The sequence below is a fragment of the Pelophylax lessonae genome, assembly GCF_965119305.1.
Source record: "Pelophylax lessonae genome assembly, chromosome: 5".
In the NCBI taxonomy this organism is placed as follows: domain Eukaryota; kingdom Metazoa; phylum Chordata; class Amphibia; order Anura; family Ranidae; genus Pelophylax; species Pelophylax lessonae.
In genome coordinates, this window is record NC_138772.1 from 400,197,356 (window position 1) to 400,211,590 (window position 14,235).

At 45.8% G+C, this 14,235-nt stretch overlaps 1 protein-coding gene across 2 annotated transcripts in view; it reads left to right on the plus strand.

Annotated features, from left to right (window-relative positions):
* Positions 1 to 14,235, plus strand: part of CABLES1 (Cdk5 and Abl enzyme substrate 1) — a 166,918-nt gene that overhangs the window by 15,796 nt on the left and 136,887 nt on the right. Inside the window, exon 1 of one of the 2 annotated variants that reach the window (XM_082258674.1) lies at positions 5,895 to 6,700. The exons of the other annotated variant lie outside the window; for it this stretch is intronic. Within the exon in view, the coding sequence (XP_082114800.1) occupies positions 6,045 to 6,700 (656 nt within the window). The 5' untranslated portion in view covers positions 5,895 to 6,044. Of the gene's footprint in view, positions 1 to 5,894; positions 6,701 to 14,235 lie in introns of those variants that run through there. 2 annotated transcript variants of the gene reach the window in all.

Sequence of the window (14,235 nt, forward strand, 5' to 3'; positions counted from 1 at the left end):
CCCAGGAAAGTAATAGATGGGAAATATTCCAATGGGGACACTAGGTCTGGTGACCTCGGGGTTCCCAAGGAGTTCCCTTAATTTGCAGAAATTTCCTCTCACTTCCTGGTTGGTTTTGGGACAAGATGTAAAGGGAAATCTCCGCAATGGGAAACAGATGGTGGGAAAAAAAAAAAAAAATCTGGCTACATATATAACCCTTCCTTTCTCTATCCAAAATGGAAAAAAAAAGTTTTGCCTATAGTTCTACTTTAAAGAGAAACTTCACCCCATGTAATTTGTTTTATTTTAATCTCCTTTGACCTTGTTTCCTGGGTTATCCCCAAAGTACATACTCGCCTGTCCAGTGAATCCAACATTATCCTGCTGCGATCTGACGATGCATGCAGGGTCCTGTCTGTCCTCTTCTTTTATTAACCTCATCAGAGGACCAACTGCAACTACCAGAATTAGACGGCCAGCTCCCTGATAATTTGCCCTGAGGACTCCTTGGATGCGTGGCTTCAGTATCCCAGGAGGTTGCAGGTGGGTCATCATTCTCACCTAGGGCAGAATCCTTAAATCCTGATTCTCCTCTCTCTCTAAAAAGTAATCTGTGGGGATTGCTTTTCAGAGGGTGTTTGACAGGCAATCAAAGAAACCCCTATATTTCATTTTAAAGCGTGTATCACTGTTCTCTGCACGGCAATTGGCATACGTCAGCAGTAATGGGAAATATGTGGAGATGGTGACAGCACTGTTTTGTAGAAGTAGGCTGCACCTTTGGGGCAAAGGTGGGGTACCCTTGTTACAGTTATGAAAGTATTCCTATGGTTATATGGTGTGTGTACAGACTGCACATTCCACTGCAAAACACTGATAGAAAGTGTAATTAGGCTACTTGCACAGCTTGCACTTGAAAAAATAATTCAATGATGTATTAATGATTACAGAACTGCATTAATGTGTGCCTTTTGTAACCACCTGGAGTTCAGCTTTAATTGGCATGCTGTCATGTTACCCTGCGTGTAATGGCCTCATTGCTTTTCATCAGATGTTTTTTTTTTTTTTTTTTTTTCTTCATTTCACCTAGACCCAGCATTTTCCCACATAAGGACTAAGCGGGTCTGCTCATTTTAAGGCTTGTACAAAAACAGCAAAGAATGCTAATGGATAATGTAATCACTGCTCACTATTCTGCAGATCACAGAGAATTAGTAAATCTTATTTAAACACTGCTAAAATGATCAAATGTTGGCGCTCAGTGGAGTGGGGATGATAAGACTTGGAGAGGAATGGTTGGTTGGTAGTCTGCAGCATGAACAAATGGGTGTATTTCAGCGCCCAGGAGTGGTGGGGTGTGTACTAAGGATCGATCGATTATCGGCAAGGACGATATATCGAGGGCCGATATGCACTTTCCCTGATATATCGGAATTTGCCCTGGAGGTGACCGATATTGTCGTGACGTCATTGCGTATGTTGCGCCACGTGCCTCTGCGCACTGGGACAGCTTCTGCCTTCTTAGGCTGCCTCCCTCAGCCTCGTCTGGAGTCGGGGAGTCTTGGGACAGTGAATACAGTGCACACAGTGTGTTTTACACAGCCGCCATACATACACCTACCCATAGGTGCCAGCCAGCCACCCAAAGGCCTCTACCAGCCAGCCACAGGCCCTGCCTGTACCAGCTAGCCAGCCACAGTCCCTGGGCCAGTGCCACCCACCAAAAATGTTAATAAACAAACATTAACACGTTCAGTAACAGATTTGTGTCGAACATTGTGTTTATTTTGCAAAACTTTAAATGTTCAAAATATCGGCCCATATTGGCTGATACCGATATGCAATGGCCAAAGTTTTGGCAATGAAAAACCGCTATCAGTCGATCCCTAGTGTGTCCAGCCCACTGCCAGGAGCCTGTTAAAAAATAATGGCTGGCTGAAAGCATGTCTGAGGGTTACTCGCATACAGGGACTTATGCTGCGAGTGAGGACTTTCAGTGTTCGTGCGATACATCTTTGTACGCAAGTACTGCTTTGAGGTGTGTACAGTTGGTGCAAATTTCAGCCTGTCATTGATTTTGACAGGCTGCTGGCAACAGGTTGTGCGCACCATCTGTGATTTCTGGGTTCTAAATTTTCTCTGTAAAGGCAAATGTGTGCATGAGCCCAAAAATATCTCTCTCATCATTTAATAGGGGGGCCCCCCAGATCATGCCCCCCCCCCCCATGTGAATGAGTATGGGGTACATACTCCATTTACCAAAAGAAAACATTTTTTTTCGACAAATCCTTTATTAAAAAAAAAGTACTGTAATGTCCCCCGAAGTAGATCAACAGCAATCACGAACGCAAACTGCACAAAAAAAAGACTGACGAATACAACCAGTTACTTGCTGAATGATAGGTAAACATTGGGGAGTCCCCAATTAGGCTATCATTCAGCAGGTAACGGGACAATGGACCGCTTGTGTTTGGTGGGTGGCGTTTGTTTTTTGTTTGTGGCCTGGTATGGTTCAGGAGGGGGAGTGCTTACTTGTTCCCTCCTCCCCCTTTCCTGGTCTGCCAGACTGCATGCTCAGGTAAGGGTCTGGTATGGATTTTGGTAGGACCCCCATGCTTTTTTGAACTGGCACTTTTTTTGTTTACATTCTGCTGATAGCAGGGAATCTGTCTGACAGCAGATGAGTCATGGTTGTTAAGGATGTGGAGGCTGTCCGCTCCTTACCAACCAGGCTGTTCGAATTAAATGTACCAAAGATACTAAACAAATTCTGAAAATGAATAGGGTCAATTAACATGCATCTGAAACAAATTCTTCCATCAACAAATGTGAACAACGAAGAAACTGCCTTGAATGCATTGACAGAGCCACTTCAAGTATGGTTGCTGCGCTTTTTTTTTTTTTTTTTTTATTATTATTTTCCAAGAAATTATAAAGTAATATAATTACACAGAAAGGAAAATAAAATATAATAATATTACAAAGGAGAAGCTATAATAGGAACTCTAATGATACAAGTAATATATAGAAAACCAGAATGGAATTCAGTAAGGCTCCATTTACACCTGAGCGTTTTTTATTCCAGGCTTTTTTTTTCAGGCGTTCTTTGCAGTTGTTTGGAGGAAGGCATTGACATTTAAAAAAAAAACACTTGTAATCAGCCAAAAAAGCTTATGTAATTTGTTGAGCTTCAGGCGTCTTTCTTCTGGAGACAAAACGCTCAGATGGGATTTTGCTTGTTGGGCATTTTGAGACTTCAGAGATGAGCGTTTTATGAGCTGAAATACGCTCAGGTGTGAACAAGGGCCTAAGTTGTTTGAACCATGACTTGTTTTGTTTCTAGATTTGTCCATCTATGCATGTGTTGCATGATAAAAGTGGTTGTAAACTCAAATAAATAAAGGTTACTGCCAGCCCCTCTGTCCTACTAAGCCATGCTACCCTTGTGTACATGTTTGCAAACAAATTGTGCCTGTAAATACCAGATAATGTCTGGCCAGTCACATGACCTCCGGCCGTTCGCCTCCAGAAACGGCCAGAAACTAACTGAAAAGGGACAGATTAGTAGGGATGATTGAACGGTTCGGGTCGACCATCGGTTCGACCCGAACATTGGCTGTTCGAAATTCGGCCGAATTCCGAACTTATTTGCGGTAAAAGTTCGGAATTCGGCCACCAGAACCACCCAAAATGCAATGGGACAGGAACTTGGCTTTAAATCCCGTGATTGGCCCAGAAACATCAGTAAAAGCCCATTGGAGTGACTAGGGGGTCCAGAGGCCAATCAGGAGTGAATATGCCCCCAGTATATAACATAGCCCCACCAAATCTCTAGCACTGTATTACAGAGGCTGTGGAATAGAGTGGAAGCATTCCTGCTGCTCCAGTGTCATTTTGCCGCTGCAAGATGCTGTGGTAGCCATGTTGGTTCAGTATGCCTTCAATTTTGAGTAAATCCCCAACAGTGTCACCAGCAAAGCACCCCCCACACCATCACACCTCCTCCTCCATGCTTCACGGTGGGAACCAGCCATGTAGAGTCCATCCGTTCACCTTTTCTGCGACGCACAAAGATCTCAAATTTGGACTCATCAGACCAAAGCACAGATTTCCACTGGTCTAATGTCCATTCCTTGTGTTCTTTAGCCCAAACAAGTCTCTTCTGCTTGTTGCCTTTCTTTAGCAGTGGTTTCCTAGCAGATATTCTACCATGAAGGCCTAAATCACACAGTCTCCTCTTAACAGTTGTTCTAGAGATGTGTCTGCTGCTAGAACTCCGTGTGCCATTGACCTGGTCTCTAATCTGTGCTGCTGTTAACCTGCGATTTCTGAGGCTGGTGACTCGGATGAACTTATCCTCAGCAGCAGAGGTGACTCTTGGTCTTCCTTTCCTGGGGCGGTCCGCATGTGAGCCAGTTTCTTTGTAGCGCTTGATGGTTTTTGTGACTGCACATGGGGACACTTTTTCAAAGTTTTCCCAATTTTCCGGACTGACTGACCTTCATTTCTTAAAGTAATGATGGCCACTCGTTTTCCTGTACTTAGCTGCTTTTTTCTTGCCATAATACAAATTCTAACAGTCTATTCAGTAGGGCTATCAGCTGTGTATCCACCTGACTTCTGCACAACACAACTGATGATCCCAACCCTATTTATGAGGCAAGAAATCACACTTAATAAGCCTGACAGGGCACACCTGTGAAGTGAAAACCATTTCAGGTGACTACCTCTTGAAGTGTGACTCTACAATTTTCATAGTCATGAAAATAAAATATCTTTGAATGAGAAGGTGTGTCCAAACTTTTGGTCTGTAATAAATAAATATATATATATACACACACACACAGGTGTGAAAGGAGCTGAACCCCATCCCTGCGCTACTGAAATAATTTCAGTAGCGCAGGGATGGGGTTCCGCTCCTTTCACACGCGTGTGTGTGTGTGTGTGTGTGTGTGTGTGTGTGTGTGTATATACCCCTATACAGAAGTTCAGATGTCATGCCTGCCTCCAAAGACGCCCAAACAATGCCCAATAAACGCCTGAAACAAAAACGCCCAGGTGTGAAAGGAGCAGAACCCCATCCCTGCACTACTAAAAATTCTAAGAAAAATTATCTTTTTTTCTGGTTCTGGACATGCTACAGAGATGAAACTTCACAGGTACACTTTTTAGACCCCCCCCCCCCCCCAGACACTAAATCCAAAGAAATCTAATTTTTTTTTTTTTCAATAATTGGCTCTATCAAAAACGACAATTTTTTTAAGAACTTTTTTTTTTTTGTGTGATTAATAGTCCCTGGGGCATGACCCAGAACCCTAGGCACTTTTAGGGGCATTTATTGGGTTTTAGGGCTTCAAAATGGTGTTTTTTGATTCCAGAAGTTCGGGTCCCATTGATTTCAATGGGGTTCCGGAATCCGAACCAAACTTTCGGGAAGTTCGGGTGTTCTGGTCGAACCGAACTTTTCAAAAGTTCGATCATCCCTACAGATTAGACAGCACAAGCACTGTGCTGTTTAACCTGCTGTAAAGGAGCAGGATCTCCTTCTTTTTTTTTTTTTTTTTTGGGGGGGGGGGGGGGGTTACAACTTCTTTAATAAAACTTCTAACTATTTGATGCATTCTGACAAAAATGCATTCCCTGCAAGGTCATCTTGAATGCATATCAAGGTAAAGTTCCTGTGTTTTATAGTAAACCTAGGACTTTACAGTTGTTAATCTGAATAAACATTGCTAAAAGAACAACTGACAGTACTCCTCAATGCTGAATTGATTCTTTTGTACAATGTAATATTTGATTTATCCACATGGGGGAGCAGCTGGTCTTTAAATTGGCTACTATAAGCAAATAGAGGAGATCCATCCCATTATTGCACACGTGCAGTAGGCATAAACAGGGGAAGGGAAGAGAGGAAGCATGTCATATGTGATCCCGCCCAGCACACAGCAATAACAAGCAGTGCCTTGCTGCTGCTACTGCTGTGTGTGAGCTGCTGTGTATCTGGCACTCTTCTGCTATGAAGCTGTCCTGCAGCCTCCGCTGATCTCTCTCTAGCATATACTATGGCTGCTGCTACTAGCAGCAAAAACATCAATGGGATGACAGTGGGCTCCATACAGTCTCCAGGTTCCTATAGCCTGGATCACATTAGGAGGCAGCAGCGCATGGATCCTCGCAGGAGACAGGCTGCCCTCTCTTTCCTTACCAACATCTCCTTGGATGGGCGACCCCTACAGGCCAATGGGGTAGCAAGGGAGGGTACTGCATATTCACTAAACAGGACTCAGCAGACTTCTCATCTTCCAGAAAAGGATGCAATGCACAATACATCACTTAATTCAACATTGCCTGCAACTCCTCAACATCAGGTCCATGCACCATTCAGCAAGACAGGACTAACCTCTCCATCAGGATCCTTGCCTATTTCTATGAGTGGGAGACGGGAGCTGATGGAGCAAGAGATGCAGTTAAGGAAACAGCAGTTGTTTGAGTATGAGGAGGAAGAAGAGGATGACGCCTTTACAAGCAGTGTTCCAGCATCAGCAGGGAGCGGGTTCCCTGTCCAAGCACCTTGCATAGGTAGCAGAGGCCGTCTTAACTCCCTCACCTCTGCTATTTTACCGGCTGCTTTTTGCAGGACTTCAGCCACCCCAGTCTTCAGCTGTAGTGACCAAATACAGAGTGGGACCAGCAGTGCCTTTGAAATCCAGAGGTCACGGTAAGGAAAGCAAGCCAAGCTATGTGTTATCCAGAAAGTTCCATAGATCAGAAAGACATTTGGTGCTTTTCTGGAAAGATATGCACACACCATCACAAAACCTTCCATTTACAGTTAGTGGGAATAATGGTGATAAGGATGGGGATGGGTATACTAGGCAATTTGAGGAATATAGAGGTCATAGTGCTCCAAATGATATAAAGGCCACTTTTCTACAATACCAGAACCATCAATATTCCATGGAAACTATCCTCTCTTGTTACCATAGCAATGCCTTAGTGTATCTATAGCGGATATAAAGTAAATCTACAGATGTAGCACAAAAATGATACATATTGTTCTGCCACTATTGCATAATTTGCAACAACTACCAGATGAGTCTTCTAAAAACATCAATAATTTAAAGTCTGCTGAATTCTAACTGGTCTCTTATTGTAGCCACCATCACCCTTGCCGTACTCACCTTTTATATTCAACCTTGCTGATCCGTATTAAAAAAATCCTCCTATGATCAGTGCAGTAAATGAATGATGGCCTTATTTTTTATCTATTTTATGTAAAAACAAATGTAGTAATAGCATTTTATTCAGAGCCCATGCATTAAGGGTCCATTTACACTAGCGCCACTTGTCAGGCGACTTGGTCGCCTGACAAGTCGCGGTCGGTCGCTCGCCATTGAATAGTACAGGACCCGTTCTAATAGGAGCGACACAAGTTGCTCCGACTTAGAAAAAGGGTCCTGTACTACATTGGGGCGACCTGGAGGCAACTTGCATTGACTTCAATGTGCACGCTGTACACCGCGACTTCACAGGTCGCCCCACAAATTCTGTCGTGCCAGTCTGAATGGGCTGTGAAGGATATACAGTAGGTGGAAGATGCCTACTTTCATTATCAGCTATATGCTGGCTATTGTAGTTTGACAGTACCTGTCAGCAAACAATGCAAATCTATTTTGGTTTACCGGAGTTGTTTGGATCTAATCTGCAAACTGCAATACATTGGAGTAATCCAGTTCATGAAGTGTATCCATACATAGTAAACTTTCTCTTGTAGAATATAGATGTACTATACACATGCTGCATGACAGCACCTCAGCCTTAGTCCTAGGTCTGATTTATTGTGCACACATGCTGCCTGGAGCTGAATTGTCTGCTTCGTGGCCATGTGACTGTGTGTTTTCACATAACCCCTGTAATAATCTAGTCATCACAACAAAGCACCAGCAGTTTAGCTAGCTTTTTACATTTCTGCTTCGTTCTTATAGATACAGTTTAGCAAGAGGGAAATAAAACCTATTACAAATGTTAGGCCTTGTTCGCACTAGTTCTTTTAAAATCTTGCAGCCAGTTCCCACCTCCGTTTTTACCACCAGCAGGCTAGGGAATGGATCCCCTGAGTCTGCCTTTTACTGCTCTTCAGGGTTTATGAACATGGGTGTAATTTAAGTACTCATGTAAATGCTGGATTTTGCTAGCTAGCATAAAGATTTAGTGCAGAAAAATGTGTGTAGTGGTGCACAAAGTACTCTTTTATCTGTAAAGAGCATTTAGAAGTGTATGTGGGGAAATAAGTGCATGTTTGTGTGCACATTTAAGCCTCGTACACACGCACCGATTGTTGGCTGTGAATTTTCGGCCAACGTCCGATCGGCCGATTGTCGGCTTGTTAGTATGATGCTTCCGACTACCGATTGCGACTTTTCGGCCGAACAAAATCTGGTGTGCATGCTATAAAATTTTTGCTGGCCGTCAACAGAACGGCCGATTGTTCGTCAGTCGGTACAGATTTCGGCAGACAAAATTCAGATGAGCAAGACTGGGCATGCTCAGAGAAGAAAAAACACACGGAAAGTAAACCAGCACATGACATCACTTCTGAAGTTGGTTTTTGTTGGCCGATAAAATTTGTGTGCAGTCTAGAGCACATTTCATCCAACACAACAACACTGGACAAAAGACGGCCGATCGGTCGGCCAACAATCGGTGCGTGTGTACGAGGCATTAGGCCCCTTTCACACAAGAGGTCTGATTGGGTATACCTGGCTGTTTTTCAGGCGCACCTGACCCTCCATTCTTCTCTATGGAGCGGTTAGTGTAAAAAGACTCATGTCCATTTACCCCCACCTACCTCAAACCCGATCCAACAAAAACAAGTGGAAGAGGATCTGGCCAGATTTAATTGGATGGCAGTCGGGTGTAACTGTAAACGGACAGCCTGTTAGTTTACATCTGACTGCCCATAGAGCAGAGGGGGCTCCGCTCAATCCAACGATGTTGTACGATCGCCATGAAGTCTGGGATCTCTCCCTCCTCATTGGCTCCTGCTGTTGTTAAAGTCAGTGAGCCAATTAAGAGAGAGGGGGTGGGCCACAGTTCCAGGTCTGAATGGACACACACAGCAGTGGCTCAGCTCGGGTGCCCCCATAGCAAGCTGCTTGCTGTGGGGGCACTTGGCAGGAGGGAGGGCCAAGGAGCACCTGTGAGGGACCTGAGAAGAGAAGGATCTGTGCTGCTCTGTGCAAAACCACTGCACAGAGCAGGTACGTATGACATGTTTGTTATTTTTAAACAAAAAAAACCCCAAGACTTTAATATTACTTTCTCTAGCGCTCATCGACAGACGTAGTCCTCGGTGATACACCACCTTCGGGTTATGTTACCTCCGCAGGAGCAGGACTAGACAGGAAATTAAAAAGCTCTGGCCACACCCTAGGGGCAGTCCCAGAGGGTATATCCTCTCTCTCTCTGCCTCAGCAAATCAGTTATTTTCTGTCTAGTTAGGAGTAAGGACCTAGACACCTTGCTGGGATCTTAGGTCCTGGCAAGAATTTTTTCTTTAAGGATTTTTTTTTTAGACAGCTTTTTCTCCAGTGTTCCTGTGAGATCTTCAAGCAAGAAAGCTGAACTGGGCGACGGGCTGGATGTTGAGATCCGGTGGTCACCCCAGTTCAGCCTACGAGCGCGTGCAGGCCATAGCTCCGCGCTGGGTCGGCCGCGACAAAGTCCCATTAAAAGGACTGAACCCGCGAGTTAAACGTCTCGCTGAAACGCCAAAGACCATGAGTCACGGCGTTCGTATCGGTCGACAGCCCTCCCGCCCCGGTGGAGAGGGGTACTGTCAGGAGTTGGTACCCGCCTGGTTCCGGTATGGTGAGTAGTATGTTCCCCCTGACGGGTTTTGTGGTGAACGCGGGCCCCTCTCTGTATGGTAAGAAAGAGTCCTTTCTATCCTATAACATGTCACAGATCCTCCTACTTTGAGTGTGATTTTTTGTGTACAAAAAGCCAGGAGGCTTGGTTTGGGAGCTAACAATCTATTGTATACAGGTTTAAAAGATGTAATCTGTGGCATTCTGGGGATCTTATGGGTTAAGTATAAGCTACCTACCAGTCAGAAGCCACGGACATGTAGACTGCCTTCCAAATCAGATCTCCAGCTATTAGCAGGCCTCCCGAACGGCCATGCGGTCCGCCAGGGCCGATACCGCCAACCACGCCATATCCCCAGGCAGAGACAGTGTTGTGTGCCCTGCAGCACACCGCCATTCAGCAGGCCGCCGCCATTTTTTCTTGCAGGATCGCACGAGCCGCCATTTTGGCGTAGCCTCGTGTCTCCAGCATGGGGGCGGCCATGTTTGAGGTGATCCTACACCTCGTGGAGCTTGGGGGAGGTGCCGGAAGGCGTGCAGAGGGGCGGAGCCGCCTCCTTTCTTCCTGGGCAGCCAGCCAAAAGACTTCCTGTTTGTCAAGACAGCATTGTAAGCTGTTGCAGTTTTAACTCTGAGCATCAAGTGGTGAGCCTGGGGGTCTATCTCTCTCTCTCTCGATCGATAGCTAGCAGGTAACACTAAGGGGCTTTTTTGTGGCGCTGGGGGTCAGAAAAGAAAAAAAAAAAAAAAAGTTTTTTTCTTTACTTTTGAATTATATTATCCAGGAAGTAACTGGAGTTATCATGGACCCTGCCACACATATTCCCCCACCTGTTTCCCTCGAGGGGGCCTCGGGACCCGCCGGTGCACAGAGTATAGAGTCATTTACAGCAATTTTGGAGTCTATGGTGGCTCGGGTGGAGGCGGCCTGTCAGGGACGGGGGTCAAGGAAGCGACCCCCGCCTACCCCTATACTATCTGACACCTCTGACTCAGATTCAGAGATGGTCACGGCAGTTGCAGGTTCCTCTGCAAGGGTTGCTATCCCAGGTAAAGCCCCCTCAGAAAGTGAGGAGGACGCTTCTTCTCTTGCTATTATTCAGGAAGAAGCATTGGTGGACGCACTAGTTGTGGCAGTGCAAGAAACCTTAAAACTTGAGGCTTTACCGGCAGAGGCAACTGAAACAGAGATGCCTTTTGGTACTAATAAGCCCATCAAGACGGCGAAGGCTTTTCCTGTACCTAAATGTTTTGGTAATCAGATTAAAGGAGAATGGGAGCATTCTAAGCGTACCTTTACTATTTCCAAGCGTATTGCTAGACGCTATCCGTTTGAGGAATCCATCATTAAGAAATGGACGGTACCACCAATCGTGGATCCGCCTATTTCCAGGCTGAATAAAGCCACGGTTATTCCAGTGGAGGACACTTCGTCCTTTAAGGATCCGGTGGATCGAAAGATAGAAGCAGAGTCCCGCACTATCTTTTCTCTGATAGGGTCAGCATTTAGACCAGTAATCGTTATTGGTCTAGTTTCCCAGACACTTACGGAATGGGCGAAAATGGTACGCCAAGATCTTAGGGGAAAAGATATTCCCCAGGAGACATCTGATTTGATGGAACAGATCATACAAGGGCTACGGTTTATCTGTGACGCAGCCTTGGACACTACTCCCCTATTAGGGCATGCATCTAAGTTAGCAGTGATCCTCAGACGTGTGCTGTGGTTAAAATGCTGGTCAGCTGACCTAGGTTCCAAAAAGACCTTGACCAATCTCCCTTTTCAGGGGAATCGTCTATTTGGAGCCAACCTAGATGAAATCATTAAGGATGCCACTGGGGGCAAGAGCACTTTTTTGCCACAGGCTGCAAAAGCTAAGGGACCTCGCAACAAGCGAGGACCTTTCTTTACCGCCCATAAAGGGCGCCCGGCTGGTACTAGCGGGAAAGGCAAGACTCCTCCAGGAGGGTTCAAGAAGGGCTGGTCGGACAAGCAGAGGACCAACCCAGCCAAACCCGAAGTAAAGGAGTACACAGCCTGAAGGTGCGCCCCCACCCGGTTTCAGGGTGGGGGGACGTTTTCACCGGTATTCAGGACATTAGATCGAGCATCAACCACTACTACCGGTGCGATTCTTCCCTTCCAACATTTAAGTACCACAGGAAGCGGTAGTTACCGTTCCCTGAAAAGATCTTTTCCTTTACCTTTTCCTAAGATTAGTCCCGATACCTCACAGGAATCGGATCTGGTTGACCAGATAGGCCAAGTAGCCTCTAGTCGGGTGACTTCGGTCCCTGAGGTTCAACCAGAAAAGATCACCTTTCCTGATAACTATCAGGTATCTGATAAATGTGTGGGAACAGAAAACGACCAGACTTTCTCGGATGGTCGGGGCCAGATAGCTCTAGGGACGCCTGGTTCAGATCCAATCAGCGCCAGTGGTCCTAGAAATTCTAGGCTGGCCTCCTCAAGCCGGCCTGGCCGACTTGGACATGTTAGTCGCAGACGTTCCGTGGGAACTTCGTCTCAGGGAGTGTCTGTGGTCTCAAGGACCAATTTACCTTCGTGCTTTACAGTCGCTGGTTTTAATGGCCTGGCCATTGAGACCCAAGTACTGAAGGACAGAGGTTTGTCTACTTCAGTCATTCCTACCCTTATTAAAGCAAGGAAAGCGACTTCCAGCAAAGTCTATTATCACACATGGAAGACTTATATTGCGTGGTGCGAATCTTTAGGATTTCCTCCACGTACCTATTCGGTGACTCGAATATTGGCCTTTTTGCAACAAGGGGTTGAGCAGAAGCTAGCCTTGAGCACCATCAAGGGTCAAGTTTCAGCATTAGCAATCTTCTTTCAGAAGCCTTTAGCTACCAAATCCTTGGTGCGGAATTTCATCCAGGGGGTGCGGCACCTGGCTCCTCCAGTCCGCGCGCCCTTACCGCCCTGGGATCTTAATTTGGTTTTGTCGGTTCTACAGAAACCTCCCTTTGAAAACATCAGGGAGATTCCCTTGCTTACTTTATCCCAGAAGGTGGCCTTCTTGGTGGCTATTACTTCTGCTCGCAGGGTGTCAGAACTGGCTGCATTATCATGCCAGTCACCATACCTAGTGATTCATAGGGATAAGGTAGTACTTCATCCTAAGCCATCTTTTCTTCCCAAGGTGGTTTCAGATTTTCATCTGAATGAAGATATTGTACTACCTTCCTTGTGTCCTCAGCCCAAGCATCATCGGAAACATGCGTTGCATTCCTTAGATGTGGTTCGGGCAATCAGGGTATACCTGAAATCTACGGAATCATTCCGTAAGACGGATTCACTTTTTGTGATCACGGATGGCCCCAGAAAGGGTTTGCCTGCATCTGCCGCGACCATTGCCAAATGGATTAGACAAACGGTGGTACAGGCTTATTCTATTAAGGGTCAGAGTCCTCCGTTCCCTGTTAGGGCGCACTCCACTCGAGCGCTCAGTACTTCCTGGGCCTTTCGCCATCAGGCGTCAGTGGTCCAGGTATGTAAGGCGGCCACCTGGTCGTCGGTACATACCTTTACAAAATTCTATAAAATTGATGTGACGGCATCGGCGGATGCCTCATTTGGCCGCAAGGTTTTGCAGGCCGCAATTTGAGGAGACCGGTGGTCTACCTCGAGGGTTTTTTTCTGTTTGAGAAAAAAAAAAAATTTGTTTTCTCTTTTTTTGTTGAGTCTCATCATTAAGGATGAGCATTGTAAACTTCTAGTTGGCACCGGTTGGGCCTTCTAGATTGGGATTTGATTTCCATTTTCCCACCCCTCAGTTGTGATACTGCTCTGGGACGTCCCGAAGGTGGTGTATCACCGAGGACTACGTCTGTCGATGAGCGCTAGAGAAAAATGGATTTTTGTAAAATCTTACCGTAAAATCCTTTTCTCTTAGCTCATCGACAGACGTAGTCCCCGCCCCTCTGTTTTGGAGTTGGGTTGGGTTAAATTCTCTAAGCACTGCTTTTTCACATAACTGATTTGCTGAGGCAGAGAGAGAGAGGATATACCCTCTGGGACTGCCCCTAGGGTGTGGCCAGAGCTTTTTAATTTCCTGTCTAGTCCTGCTCCTGCGGAGGTAACATAACCCGAAGGTGGTGTATCACCGAGGACTACGTCTGTCGATGAGCTAAGAGAAAAGGATTTTACGGTAAGATTTTACAAAAATCCATTTTTAAGCAGAGTCCGGTCCCCATGAAAGGGACCTTACACGTGTTTTAAGTGTGTGTCAACTACACCGGAACACTCCTCCTGGAACCATAAAAAAGTGACCAATCTCCTGCACTTGAAAGGATAGTGTTGGCGAATCCGGCAAAATTGGCTGGTAAAATCCTTGCGCATACTGTGCCTGGTATGTGTCTT